Below are 15,195 nucleotides of genomic sequence, written 5' to 3' on the forward strand. Positions count from 1 at the left end.
ACATTTCAAAGATCTACGCTTATTTTTTCTAACCGTCGTAATTTTTCTGATTAAATATACACAACCTGGTAACCCCCCTTCCACTCGCAAGATCCATAATCAAATATAGACAAAATGAAAGTGAAAATACATGTTAGAAAACAAAAGATACTGAAGAGGGCGCGGCCTCTGTACGAGATTTTTATACAGTACAATAAAACCTTATATTCTAAACAAGTTCAAACTTGAACTCATGTGTTAAATTTAAGGAATAATTTTACATCACAAAATAAATTTTGATTCCAGGTGTTTCATTGTACCTGGCAGCTGCTTTATTACACCTGCTTGAACACAGGTGGATTTAATGCATATGTGTAACCCCTAAAAAGAAAACGCCAAAAAAAGAAATTTACTTGGGACTGAAAATTTTGTATAGCTGGTTTGCTTGAAAATTGCAGACTTCTACGGCCTGATTTGTTTGGACCTTATAGGGAGATGTAACCTGATTTGCTTGGAAGTGATAGCGTTAGCAGCTTTGATCGTACCTGAACTTCATTCTTCTACTCCCATCATAACCTGGGCATTTATATTTGATAAAATGTGGGGCTTATGCACATATATTCTCGATCTTGACGGAAGAGGGATTTTAGCTGAAAACGTAACTCCAACTTTTTCCTTAATACTAACAAACTTTATTTAACACAATCAAAATTCTGTTAGAAGTAACAGGTTTTTTTTCAACAATAAAAAGAATTTTCTAATAGCACTAAGTTTTCCATCAAAGACAACAGATTTCTCTTAGAAGTAACACTTTTTATGTAAGTGATAACAAGTTTTCTGTTAGAAGTAGCAAATTTTCTGTCAAATATACCAAATTTTTCATAGAAGCAACAATCTTTCGTTCTTGATAACAAGTTTTCTGTCAGAAGTAGCAAGTTTTCCTTAATACTAACAAATTTTCTGTCCTAAGTAACAACCTTTTCCTTAATACTAACAAAGTTTTACTTAATAGACATAAAAATTGTTACTTCTAAGAGAAATTTGTTATCTTTGATGGAAAACTTAGTCCTATTAGAAAAAATTATTGTTGTTCACAAAAAAACCTTTTACTTCAATGAGAAATTTGATAGTATTAAGTAAAGTTTGTTAGTATTGAAGAAAAAGTTGTTACTTAGATGAGAAAATGTGTTAGTTTTAATGAAAACTTATTACTTATGACAGAAAACCTGTTATCATAAACGAATACAAATTGTTACTTCTAACAAAAATTTCATAATGTTAAGTAAAACTTTTTAGTATTATGGAAAAGGTTGTTACTTCGAAGAGAATATTTGTTAGTGTTAAGGAGAACTTGCTACTTCTGACAGAAAATTTGTTATCACGAACGAAAAATTGTTACAGTTAAGAAAAATTTGGTATATTTGACAGAAAACTTGCTACTTCTAACAGATAACTTTTTATTAGACATAAAAATTGTTACTTCTAAGAGAAATTTGTTTCTTTTATGGAAAACTTAGTGCAATTAGAAAAAAAGTGTTATTGTTAAAAAAAACCTGTTATTTCTAAGAGAAATTTGATAGTGTTAAGTAAAGTTTGTTAGTATTAAGGAAGAAGTTGTTACTTCGATGAGAAAATTTGTTAGTATTAAGGAAAACTTGCTACTTCTGACAGAAAACTTGTTATCAAGAACGAAAGATTGTTGCTTCTATGAAAAATTTGGTATATTTGACAGAAAACTTGCTATCACTTACATAAAAATTGTTACTTCTAAGAGAAATCTGTTGTCTTTGATGGAAAACTTAGTGCTATTAGAAAATTTTTTTATTGTTGAAAAAAAAACTTGTAAGAGAAGTCTGTTAACTTTGACGATGAACTTGCTGCTATTAGAAAAAATTTCTTACTATTAAGAAAAACCTGTTACGTCTATGAGAAATTTTATATCTTTGACAGAAAACTTTCTGCTATTAGAAAGCATTTTTTACTATTAAGAAAAAACCTGTTACTTTGAAGAGAAAATTCGTTAGTATTTAGGAAAACTTGCTATTTCTGACAGAAAACTTGTTATCATATAAAAAAATGTTATTTCTAAAAGAATTTTTTTATCTTTGACGGAAAAATTGCTGCTTTGTGTGTATGTGTTTGTGTATGTGTGTGTGTTTGTGTGTGGGTGTGTTATTGTGTCCGCGGTGTGCGTGTGTTTGTATGTGTGTGTATGTGTGTGTGTGTGTTTTTGTGCGTTTGTTTGTGTGTGTGTGTGTGTGTGTGTGTGTGTATGATGGTGTGTGTTTATGTGTGTTTTTGAGTGTGTGTTTTTGTGTGTATATGTTTGTGTGTGTGTGCTTGTGTGTGTGTGTGTTTTTTAGTGTGTGTGTGTGATTGTGTGTTTTTGTGTTTGTGTGTGTTTGTGTTTGTGTGTGTGCTTGTGTGTGTGTTTGTATGTTTCAAATGTTAGAAGACGCTTACACTGATGATAACTGCTGTCGTAGGGGTGCTAGAAAGTAATTATAGTGTGGTACTATGGCGTGAATTGCTTGCGAAAACTCAAATGAATGGGTTGAAATAAAACCTTTAACATGAAACGTCTGAAAAGTGTTTTGGATGGGGATGATGGCAGAGGGGGTCACAGAGCGGTGATAGTGTGGTTCTGTGGCGCAAATTTGTTGGGGTATCACACGCTAGCAAGGAACAGGTGATTTCTCTCTGTTCAAAAATATACTGTTTAATTAGATTCATGAGTTTATTTTCGGAATGAAACGGTTGAAAATGTCCTGGGGGAGGGGGTGGATGGTGCCACGGGGATGAGGGATGAGGCAGGCGCGTAAATCTGTGATGGTGTGGAGTTATTTTAGGGGCATCATGATTGGCTTCCAGGGATCGGTCGCAGTCACTTTTTGTCACTTTTGTCACTTTTTTTGGGACCTGTCACTTTTTGTCAGTATTTCTGTGATTTTGTCACTAAAGTCACTTCTTCAACTTTTCGGACCTATTTGTTTTGGTGAAACAGTATGTTATAGTTACAGTATAAAGATCTAGCAGTAAGTTTACCGCAGATAATTTTTGGCTCTTCATTCTCGGTGCGAACAAACAGCTCCTCCCACTTATTCTTGCATTAGCGCGTACAAACGGCTCCTCTCATTTGATCTGCCATCAGCGGTCCAATTACTCTGGAACACGTATTTTGGCAGAAACTTTCTCAAAATGCCTTTGAAACCAACCTGAGACTTCGAAACCTACTTTTAATTCCTAAAAACATCTAATAATAACATTGCACTACTAATTACCGATTTTCATATATGCATTGGAATACATTAATTTAAAATTAGTTTATGCAAAATTTAGTGTTGCAACGTTGAAGCCAAGTTTCACGTTCAAGAGAAATCTGACTTTCCTACCCGTGAAAAGATTTACTGTCGCTTATGTTTATATGTTCTCTGGAGAACTCACAACACGGTCCGGGTTTTTAGAATGGGTGATATAGGGAAAGATAATACTGCCTATAATTTATATACTGTGGTTATAGTTGACTGTCGACTGTGGCATAATTCATGATAAAGGTAAGTCTTTTTTTAATAGTTTGGACTGTATTTCAAGACGCACAATGTCTATGGCTGTGATAAACTTGGTTAGTGTGTGTGTGTGTGTTAAAATCTAGGGTCTTGCAAATAAGATGTTTGATTGATTTAGTTCTACCGTACCGTAACTGCCTGTGGTTTTTTTTCAGGCCGTTGGTTCACTTAGCATCCATTCTTGCCTGATTGCTGAGCAAACGGACAGTTAGGCCGAGATTCCTTCTTTATGTTTTCAGTGTTACCCAGTTTCTTTGATTTTAGACCATTTCCTGCAAAAGGCATGCATGCCCACAGGTCTGAGAATGTCAAAATGTAAGATTAAATTCGTGTTTTTATTGATTTTGTCAGTTTGTATTTGTATTAGCTTTTATGTGTTTTCCAATTCCGTCCTTAAAACTCATTCCTATTTCAGGTCGCTGTAAATAATGGGCAGGACAAAATTTCTAAAGAGCTGGCTCAGTAAGGAAGACGGCGCTGGGCATAAAGTGAAAGAGTGGTGCACAAAAGGGAGTGACAATGACAGCTCGTTCTATTAGAAAGTTTGTAAAAAGACACTCAGCTGCCAGAAAGGGTTCCATGCTTTTCTTCAACATACAGCCGCACAAGATCACAAAAAGAATGCTTCTGTCATGTTAAACCAGCGTCAGTTGAGACTCCCTGCATCAGCTCCAACCGGAAACCACCCAAACTCACAGAGTGGCGATAGCGTGCCACAAAAGAATCTAGAAATGCTCTGCAAGAGAGATGCAGCGTCAAGGGTGGAGATAGTTTGAGTTTTAAGGACTATTGCTAGTTCTTTTGCTGCAGCCTCGTGTGATCGTATTGCCGAGGTGCTCCGAACAATGTTCCCTGATGCTGTACCAGAAGGATTTTCGTTAAATGCTAAAAAAAATGACATACTAGTTGACGGAGGCTATTTATCCGTACTTTCGAGAAATTCTAGTCAAAGATATCCAGAAATCTGATTTTGTGCTAGAATTTGATGAAACAACGAACCATGGTAGGGTAAAGAGCTCCAAATAAGAGTTCACTACTGGTCAAAAGAGCGGAAACAGTGGTTACTCGGCATCTTCAGACATATTATATGGGACATGCAACCAGTGAAGATCCGAGTAAGAAAATCCTGCAGAGTATTGAAGACGACAGACTTTCACTTGAGAGATTACTGATGCTTGCAAGTGATGGCTCAGCTGTCAATAAGAAAGTATGGTCAGTTCAAAAGGCCTATTGAATATCAGAACCTGCAACATTCATGCAAGGCATAATGCATTGCTTAAAGGGCTACACGAACTCGGGGAGGAGTGCTCTGATATGATCATGGCTGTTTACCGCTTTTCAGCGAATGGCTAGCTTGTTCTGACGATTTCAGCCAGTGCCAACGGAAAGTTATAGTTCCTCAGCATAAGTTTGTGAAGCACGTCCCCACGAGATGGCTCACAATAGGGGAAGCAGTAAGCCGCTTGATCGAACAGTGCCCTGCATTGATAGAATATTTCCTAGAATTTGTGCCAAAGAAAAATAATCTGAAGTACCTGATGTCAAATGCAAAATATTTGAAAATTGTAAGTTGGCTAAAAAAGCAAACAACGAAAGCCGAAATTGAGTTCATTGTAAGCTCTGCAGCAACTTTCACCGCTTTTACTGGTGTATTTCAACGACAGGAGCCGTTAATTCATGTCGTACACTTTGAGCTGAAACGGTTATGCACAGTTCTTTTGGGGCAGATCGTGCCGGCTGATGATGTCAATCTCCGGATCCTCGGTGGTTTTGAAGGCTTATATAGTACTGCAGATGTTAACCTACAGCGATCCTTGTGTAATGAAAGGGTCCTGGCTGCCCTGGATTCTTCGAAAGTTATTCTGAAAGACAGGAATTTTTTTCCTGAGAATCAGGAAAATCAAAGTATATCAAAGCTGCTGTACAGTACCTGCTGACAAAATACCCTGTGAACAACGAGTTTTTCCAAAGCCTTGCCTGCCTAAGCATTCCCAGTCCAGATTTCCAAAGAGCGCGTTGCAGTGATATCCTCTACATCGCTAGAGAACTTCCATTTGAAACGGACATCGAGCAAGTCCAGGGAGAAGAATTGTTATTACAGTCAGATCCCGTGCCGCCACCCACGGAGAGTACTCGAATCGATAGCTATTGGCAAAAGATCCTGGAACTGAAGACACCATCTGGTGAAACCAAATATCAGGCCTGTCGCTCGGTCATGGTCAGGGCTCTGTCGCTCGGTCATGGAATTGTAGACGTAGAGAGAGGATTTTCTCGGTCAGCTCTGCTGATGACTAGCCTTCAAGCTTGTACAGAAGAGCAGACATTGAATCCTAAGGCTTTTGTTACGGATGCGCTCCGCGACTATGAGAACAGACCAGAGCGTGTGCTGATCACAAAGAAGCTGCTTTGTCTGCCTAGATCAGCTAGAGCCAACTATGAACTATACCTTATTGAGCGAAGACAGGAAGAATCAGAGAGAGAGAGAAGCTTGAAGTTGAGAAGAAAGATGCTGAATAAGAAATCCAGGAGATGGCGCGGAAGAAGCAGAAAATAACGGACCTAGAGTCAGACATTGTACGAAAAAAGAGATGGTTAAGCAGAAGAAGGAAATAGGTGACACCCTTCTGAGAGCGGCAGGGGAACGGTTGAAGAAAGCTTTGGAAGAGAAGGACTTCCTGGACATTGATCTTGCTCATAGTATGCTGGAAGCAGCACTAAAAGTTCGCTCCGTAGAAAGGGAGGGGGCAGATGATGCTGAATCGGTTGAAGTACTTGTTCTGAAGAGAAAATTCGAAATAATTGATCGCCTTTCGAAAAAGTCAAAGAAGTGATGACATAATATCCAGTGATTGCTTATACTTAGTCGTGGCGGAAGCTTGTTTTTCAATAACTGAAGTTTTTTCTTTACCGAAGTTCAGTTTTCGTTCCTAGTACCACATTCGAAGTCGTACGTTTATTGAAGTTATCGTTTTCTGTAAGTAAATAAAATCAGTTGAAGAAAAAAAATAGGGATTTCAGCCTTTCTGTCCGTAACTTCTCGGGCTCTCATAGACTAGTGATGATCTTACGGTAGTAATTGGCCTCCTTGTAATCGATCTGCCTATGCTCTGACGGCTTCTGAGTAGTCACTTTTTGTCACTTTTTTGGTGTCCTCAAGTAACTAAAGTCACTTTTTTCGCGCACCTCGTCGCGGCCGACCCCTGGGCTTCGGTTGAGAAAACATGAACCAAAGGATTTAATGTGTTATTTTTAACACGAAAATATTCTGAAACTGTCTTAGGAATGAATATGGGGGTTTTAGAGAGTGCCAGAAAACCAGTAATAGTCTCGTACAGGTTGGGAAATGAGATGGTGTATTACGGAAGACTGGGTTGCGAAAAAATGAAACAATGGATTTAATGTGTGATTGTAAGCACGAAAATATCTGGAAACTACAGTAATAGTGAGGCACAGGATGGGATTTTAGATAGTTTATTACGTGGGGCTGGGTGGCGAAAACATGAACATTTTTAACAAGAAAATATCTGGAAAATGTCTTAGGAATGAAGATGGGGGTGTTAGGGAGTGCCAGAAGACCAGTAATAGTGTGGGACAAGATGGGAACTGAGATGGTGTATTACGTGGGATTGGGTTGAGAAAACATGAACCAATGGATTTAATGTGTGATTCTTAAAAGGAAAGTGTCTGGAAAATGTCTTAGGAATGAAGATGGGGACGTTAAAGAGTGCCAGAGGACCAGTAATAGTGAGGCACAGGATGGGATTTTAGATGGTGTATTACGTGGGGATGGGTTGCAAATATATAAACCAATGGATTTGATGTGTGAATTTGAATATGGAAATACCTAGAAAATGTCTTAGGAATGAAGATGGGGTTGTTACAGAGTGCCTAGAGGACCAGTAATAGTGTGGGACATGATGGGAATTGAGATGGTGTATTACGTGGGGTTGGGTTGCTAAATTATGAACAAATGGATTTAATGTGTGAATTTTAACAGGAAGCTATCTGGAAAATGTCTTTGGAATGAAGATGGGGGTGTTAGAGAGTGCCAGAGGACAAGTAATAGTGTGGGACAGGATGGGAATGGAGATGGTGTATTGCGTGGGGATAGGTTACGAAAAAATGAACCAATGGATTTAATGGATGATTTTTTAACAGAAAAATATCTGGAAAATATCTTAGGAACGAAGATGGGGGTACTAGAGAGTACCAGAGGACCAGTAATAGTGTGGACAGGATGGGAATCAAGGTGGTGTATTACCTGGGGTTGGGTTGCGAAAACATGAACCAATGGATATAATGTATGATTTTAACAGGAAAATATCTGGAGAATGTCATAGGAATGTATATGGGGTCGTTAAAGAGTGCCAGAGGACCAGTAATAGAGAGGCACAGGATGGGATTTTAGATGGTGCATTACAGGGGGTTGGGTTGCGAAAACATGAACCAATGGATTTAACGTGTGATTTTTCACCAGAAAATATCTGGAAATGCCTTAGGTATGAAGATTTGGTTGTCAGAGAGTGCCTGGGGGGGAGTATTAGTGTGGTATAGGTTGGGAATTGAGATGGTATATTACGTAGGGTTTGGTTTCGAAAACATGAAACAATGGATACAATGTGTAACTTTTAACTGGAAGTAATTGAAAATGCCTTAGGAATGATGACGTGATGTCAGTGGGGGGTGGGAGAGTGCCAGGGGGCAGTAATAGTGAGGCACAGGATGGGAATGGTCGGAAAATAAAGGGAATAGAAAATATGTCCATGGGGGTATTCAAGCGTTATAAAAATGCATAAATAATGATGACGAGGGTCACTGGGTCTCATCCAGTCGTCTTTTTTTATAAAACCAGTGGAAATAAGGAGTAGGCTCGTTCAAGAAGTTTTTTTAAATACCCTGTGGCGTGAATTGCATTGGAGTAACACGTCCTAGCAGTGAAATATCGCGTTCCCGGGTTTCAAATAAAAAACACTTTGTGATTTAGATTCTAGAAGCTTATTTTCGGAGCGAAAAGGTTGAAAATTTCTTAGGGGTTGAGGGCTGGTGCCATGTGGATGACGGAGGGGGACGTGTTCAATGCCATGGCGGCGAGGAGAGTTTTGAAGGTTATTATGATAAGTTTGGTTTGCAAAAACTTGATTCACCCGATTTACGTATAAGAAATGTCTTAAAGAATCGTCTTGAAGGTGATGATGTGTTGTGAGGGTGGGGGGGCGGGGGTCAAGTAATGTCATTGTGGGGTGAACTGCAGCTCAAAAGTTAAGGTAGAGGCATTAAGGAATTCTTTCCATGGAGGAGTTGAAAATCTAACAGGTACTCAAAAAAATTGATATTTTTATTAAAACCTCAATAATGCCTAAAAATTGCATCTAATAACAACCTTATTCCTCTGGTATTGCATGCTAGGTGGAGGGTAGGGGGCCTATTGTTAGGATATTGTGAAATATTCATAAATTTAGCTTAATAAAACCGGGTATTTTCCTTAAAAGCTCTTAATATGTCTTAAATTTGCATCTAATATCAACCTTATTCCTTAGGTATTGCATGCTAGGGGGGGGGGGGAGCGTATAGTCGCGATAGTGTGAAATCTAATATCCCACACAAAGAAACGATACATTTCCCTTTATCATTATAAATACCATGACAGTGATTATCACTGAAAATCAGTATTCCCTTGCTTCGTGTCAAATGTTGCAGGTGCATGGAAAAACAACGGTGCTTGCTATGGAAAACCTGTGACGTCAAGGGGACTGTGTTATTTATTGAAAGTATTTCTCTAATACAGAACATTAGGAATGTCTTGTTAGTCCTCCCGGTTAAAGCATAAATTGGTTAGAAGGGAATGACTTTTCGAGTCCTGGCGGGGTCAAGAACTATATAAAAAAAGAGCTAATGAAAGAAAGAAAGATAAAAAAAACGTGTTGAGCGTTTCGGGCGAAAAATAAATTGTCAGAATGGGTACTATGTGACATTGATGCGCAATCATTACTTAAGTTGTGGGCTGTCGTTACGTTGCAAGCGGGGATTCCCCCATGGGTTCCTGTGACAGGGTTACATAAATTTGCGTCAAGCATATTAAACCTGTCCGTTTGAAACGGGCTAAGTTGTGTGACGTCATTGGAGTCCAAAGCGGTGTATCGTGACCGCATTGCATAGGTGTGACGGCTTGAGAGGATGGCAGCTCCACTTATCTGATCCTTTAAAGGCAAGGGTGTGTCACGTGATGTAACAGGGCTCCGCTTGAAATCGTACCTAGAAAGAAGGCTGTCATAGAAAATACACAGGGGGTGTGTCCCGCCGGATGACCGCATTGCACAGGCGCAAGGGACTAGGAGCTTCATTCACCTTGTTAATTGAACTTGTGTATTATCCAGACCACACTCCAAGTAATTGAAATACCTGAGAATTTTGCCTAGAAAGAGGGCGTGCGCTCGGAATCTTGCTAGCTGGAAACAGGTGTGACGGGTTAAGAGCTCCACGCCTAATAGGCTGCTTGAAATCCAATGGAAAAGGGATAGGGCTCTGCGTGAAATCCGGGGAGGGCTCTGCTTGAATAGATTGGGCCTACACTACTCACATCAACAGAATTAGCATTTTATGATGATTCTAAATGTATAAAAATTATTTTAGTTTATTGTTACATACCAAATGCTACAAGTCTGTGAATTTTTTTTTGATTTTCGAAAAAAGAGCGAAACGCCCCCAAAAAGCAAGCGATCTCAGTGAAAATCGCTTTATTAGTTTCAGTAGATTCATCAGAGTTCCCTACCAAAGAGGTTTCAAGCTTCAATCTACAAGATGTTTAATTTTTTGTCAGAAGAAAGATTGTGGATGCATGTTTGTTTGTTTTTGTCTTACTTCCAGGTGTTATCGTTAAAGCAAGCAACTAAAGAGAAAAATCTCTTTATTAGATTCATCATATCAAAGAACCCTGACATAAAGGTTTCGAGCTGTAATATGCAAAATGTGGAATTTCACGATAGTTTTGTAGAAGAAAGATCGTGGATGCATGTTTATTTTTTTCCCAGAGGTGATCTTATCAAATCAATGGTATTAGAAAAAGAGAGAGCTTATCCGAACGCAAATTAAAAGTTCCTTTTTTTTGTAAATTGCATTTAGTGATATTTCATTGCGCATCAACTATCATGAAGGGAGAGGAGTCATTGTGCAGTCTGGGTGGGGGCAGATGCCTATAAGAGCACATTTTAATCCCCAAAAAGCTAACTCTCCATGTGCCTTCAGATAAATGTAAAAAGAGGTAGGGGGAGTAACTCATTGAAATATTTCTCAATGAAGCATAAAATATTAAATTCCTATGCCTGCCGGCACAGAGGTGGTAAAGGTAAGGCGTCTCTTTTCTTCTGATATAAAATATTTCAGTGTATTAAAGCATATACATAGAATGTATTTATTGATCAGAGGATCCTATTTTAAAGGTTGTGATGGTTTCAGCCACATAGAAGATAAAAAATTGCACAGAATTTATATCTATATGAACAATAATAACCCTCTTTGTACAGCCGAAATTATACAGAAAAAAAGGCTAGCATCAAATCGGGTATATTTTATGTACTTCTTGCCACAAATCATGCATTAAAAATGTGACTACAATAGTCTCTTATGGCTTTTCACATTTACAAAAGCATCGATATTTTTCACCAAGTAATAAAAGCTTTCAGAAGATCCTGCTTAAGATACATTCTTTAAATAAGTTTATTGTTCACCAGCAAAGTAGTCCACTTAACTGGCTGGTTAGTCATCAAAAAGTCACTTTTGTCAGCTCTGAAATGCCTCTTTTAGTTCCTTTAACCGTCATTAAAACAACGTGATTTTGTCTCCATACCCTGGCTTCGGTCTTTGTGATCGAGTACATGGGCCTTTGGCTCTTGCATACTGGTTATCATAACGTAAAATTTAATTTTTTTTATTTTTCTAGATTTGTAAAGCCTTTGTTCATTATCGTGGTTCCAACATTATTTTGAGTGAAATTTCAGGTGTCTTGCTTGATTAGTTGCTTAGTTTTCGCCTCATAGGAAAAAGTGTACACTCAGACTCAATCATTTTACATTGATAAATTTCTTAATCGGTTACGGCAATGAAAAAGGTGATGTTCCACTTCCTAAGCTCTACAAGAGAGTAAGATAATCAAAGAATAACCTTGGTCTATTTTGACAGAAATTAAACTGGTTGATAAAACATGCATGGTCTTAATTTTTATTCTTTTAGAGTGTTGTTTCCAAACCTGCAGTCAGGAAAAGGAAACTCAATTTATTTTGAGTTTCAGAATATTTATATATCTTGTTAAGGATGTTTATTACAGGATATTTATGGGATGATTATGAAAAGATAGTTGCTCCCTGCGTACCTATCAGCTGTTGGAAACAATCAAATCATCTGGGTGTCTGCTCAGTTGATGTGGAGCACAGTAGAGAGAATATACAGTATCGACAAAGGCTATACTCTCCGTTAAAAAAAAGTGAAACACATTTAAAACCACACAAGATTCATACTCCGCCTTCGCGCATGTGCGATTCTGATGTACACATCATGGGATGCCTATGGAAAAACCTGTTTTTTGGTGTCTGAAATTCACGACTCTTAAATTCACGAATAGCAACTTAACTAAGGCTTTGGCGTATTTGCGCAGTCCCTATACGCGTGGCACAGTTTATAGAATTAGCAGTATGATCATACCCTATCTCACCCATTATAAAAACCCGGACCAAGGTGCGAGTGCTCCAGAGAACGTTTTTGCAGATATAAACATAAGCGGCATTAGATCTTTTCACGGGTAGACAAGTCAGATTTCTCTTGGACATGAAACAAGTGGAAACCCGCTATTACGAATAATGCAGTTTGTAACCATTTCTCATTGATTGACGGAAACAGACTAACCCGCTAATGTAGAAATAAGTGGGAGGAGCTTTTTGTTCGTACCGAGAATGAAGACCAGAAATGATCTGCGATAAACTTACTAGATAATTCTATAAACTGTCACGCGTAGTATGAAATGTGTATCATATTTGGAAAAAGAAAACGCTACAGTATACAGTGATGTGGGGGATTCATTTTTACAACATATATCACGCAACATTCTTCGAGTTATGAAGCAAAGTTACAATTAAAACATCTTATTTCTTATAGAGTCACAAAGTATGTACAAGATGCAAGTTTATATGACAAAAGCGTACCTGAATACTTTCTACGATTTTGGCAAAAATTTCAGGTATGTCGTTTCTTGGTTTTTATTTCTCGTGTCAAAGTCTCTAGTGAAAGAAATCTAAACCCAATTTGTTTTTCTACCTATTGGGATTAGAAAAAAATAGTTTTAGACAAGTCCTTCAATAGGAAAGGCCGGTACTTGGCAATTAGCAGGAACCCACGGGATATATTGTATAGGGAAGTTTCTTAAGAAACTAGTCATACGAGTCTTTCAATAGAGAATTGGATTGCAAACCATGGTTTGTCATTGCGTTTATAACATTTAAACTTTGGGTTTTTGGGGGTTTAGGGGAAAAAAGGTACCTAGGTTAGGTTACATATTTAATATATGCTATGCTTTACCCCCACCCCCTTAATGTGCAAATATATAATCCAAATTTGTTTATAAACTATTATATTTTCATCATAATTGTGTTATTTCATTAGTATTAACCAAACTTGACCTCTCGTGTGGCGCGATACGCGGCACGAGATACGCGGTATAGACTGTGAGCGTTTATGAACTGTTTTTTTTTTGGATAAGATTAACTAGGAGAACATCTTCCGTAAGCAGAGATTTTATCTGCTAATAGTTTTACTCAGGCGAAGGCAGGGTAGTGGTTTAGGGTAGCCCCCTTCCATTTCCTTAGCATATAGTACAATGCTTCAGAGCATTGAGAGAGACAGTATTATAATATATCAGTGCTTGGACTGCTGCGAGAAATTTGCTGATAAACCTGCTTCTCCGCAGATCCCGCCTTCTTCAGAGACTGTTGTTTATTCACCAGTTTTAAGCTTTTTCCGGCACTGTCTACAGTTGGCACTGTCTCAGATATTTTAGACATCCTTATTTCTGAGGATGAAACTCCTCGCTTGCCAAATCTGAAATTCGTCATGACTGCAAGTGATGCGATACCTGCGATAGATACGGATCAAAATACTCACTTTAGCTGTGCCATTCAAACCTGGGACCGGCACCCTTTTAGCATTATTGATAAACTTGATTACGTCACAGGTAAGGTAGCGGAGACTCCTGCTGTGGTGAAAGAGTGTTGTGACGGGGTACAGAGCGAGGTTTTGAGCTATATAAATAAAGAAAAACTTAATGATAAATCTTGGCCTCCGCTGAATAGCGAGTCAGAAACAGTGGGTCTTGTAGTAGATTCACCGCCACAAGATTGTGATGATCCCTTAAAGCGTGAAGCTTTTCTGAAATCGTTGGATGGAGCTGATGGTATAGTGTGGATTTCACTTTCTAAGGAATCAGGATCCTAGCATCCGAAATGGGTCATTCATACGAAAAGACAAAACGCCGAATACTTGGAAGCCTGTTTGAATGAATAGGTCGCTAAAACTGAGGTTCGCAAATCGAGAATTGTTGGTTTATTATATCGAGTCGACTTTCCGATCGATCCAGAGATTGTGTGTGTTTCTAACCAAGGTATCGAAGAGATACAGCGCATCGGTGTTTCGAAATCATACCGTGTATACTTCCGTTCGGTGACGGCTAAGTCTCATTATTTGCGTCATGGGATTCACATTGGCTACGAACATTTCCGGCTTACTGATTATAAGTTTTTACCGTGAATGTGCTACAAATGCGGGTTGCTAGACCATATATCGTCGGGTTGCTCCACCGTGGAACGTTGTCTCAAGTGTCTTAGTAGCGGACACTCTCATTCTCGGCACAACCCTTGCCAGAATGAACCTTGTTGCTTCCATTGTGGATCTCATGAGCATACTGGATTTAGCTTTCGCTGCAAACGGTTGACCGAAAAAGTTGCAAAGAATAAAAATGATTAGTGCAATGAATATATCTCTGAATCTGAATGGATTTGGTGATAAACAACATGTATTGCAGTCTATGCTGCGCAATCTGGATGTTTTGTGTCTGCAAGAGCATCACCTTCTGGACCACTCTACTAGTCTTCTTTCGAGCCTGTCGCAGCAGTTTAAGTGTTTAATATCTCCAGCTACGCCTACAGGTGGACGCCCATCTGGAGGCGTTTACATATTTATTTGAGAGAATATTCCAGTTTCAGTGTTTGCCGTTAATCGCTATTTTGTTGCGGTTCGAATCCCAGGGGTTATCGTTTTCTCGTGCTATTTACCAACAAATTATCATACTATGGATTCGGATTTTGATTTCAATTTTACATGGTTAGAATTATCGTGATTTGTGGTGAAAGTTCCAGCAGATTTCCGTGGCTTATATGTGGGGATTTTAGCTGCAACCTTGCTATTTATGATGTCCGCTCCTCCGCTCTTTTTTCTTTGTTTTCGGTTTTTACTATAGTTTCAAAAGATGCGGAATTACGTATGTCCATAATTCTGGTTCTTGCTCTAATCTAGACCATGTGCTTGTTTCATATGCAGCGTTATTGCCACAGCCTGTTCATGTTGGATTGGATATGTGACCTATTAGTGACCATTTTTACCTTTCTTTTCA

At 38.5% G+C, this 15,195-nt stretch overlaps 1 protein-coding gene across 2 annotated transcripts in view; it reads left to right on the forward strand.

Moving 5' to 3' along the window:
• The window catches only part of LOC148943588 (integrin alpha-PS4-like), a 338,717-nt gene that overhangs the window by 264,661 nt on the left and 58,861 nt on the right, over positions 1–15,195 (forward strand). For both annotated transcript variants that reach the window (XM_089101816.1, XM_089101817.1), the window contains one exon: positions 12,690–12,771. In XM_089101816.1, the coding sequence (XP_088957942.1) occupies positions 12,690–12,771 (82 nt within the window). The remainder of the gene's footprint in view (positions 1–12,689; positions 12,772–15,195) is intronic.

This window comes from Artemia sp. Qi Xiang Cuo, chromosome 15 (assembly GCF_049724085.1).
Source record: "Artemia sp. Qi Xiang Cuo chromosome 15, ASM4972408v1, whole genome shotgun sequence".
Lineage (NCBI taxonomy): Eukaryota > Metazoa > Arthropoda > Branchiopoda > Anostraca > Artemiidae > Artemia > Artemia sp. Qi Xiang Cuo.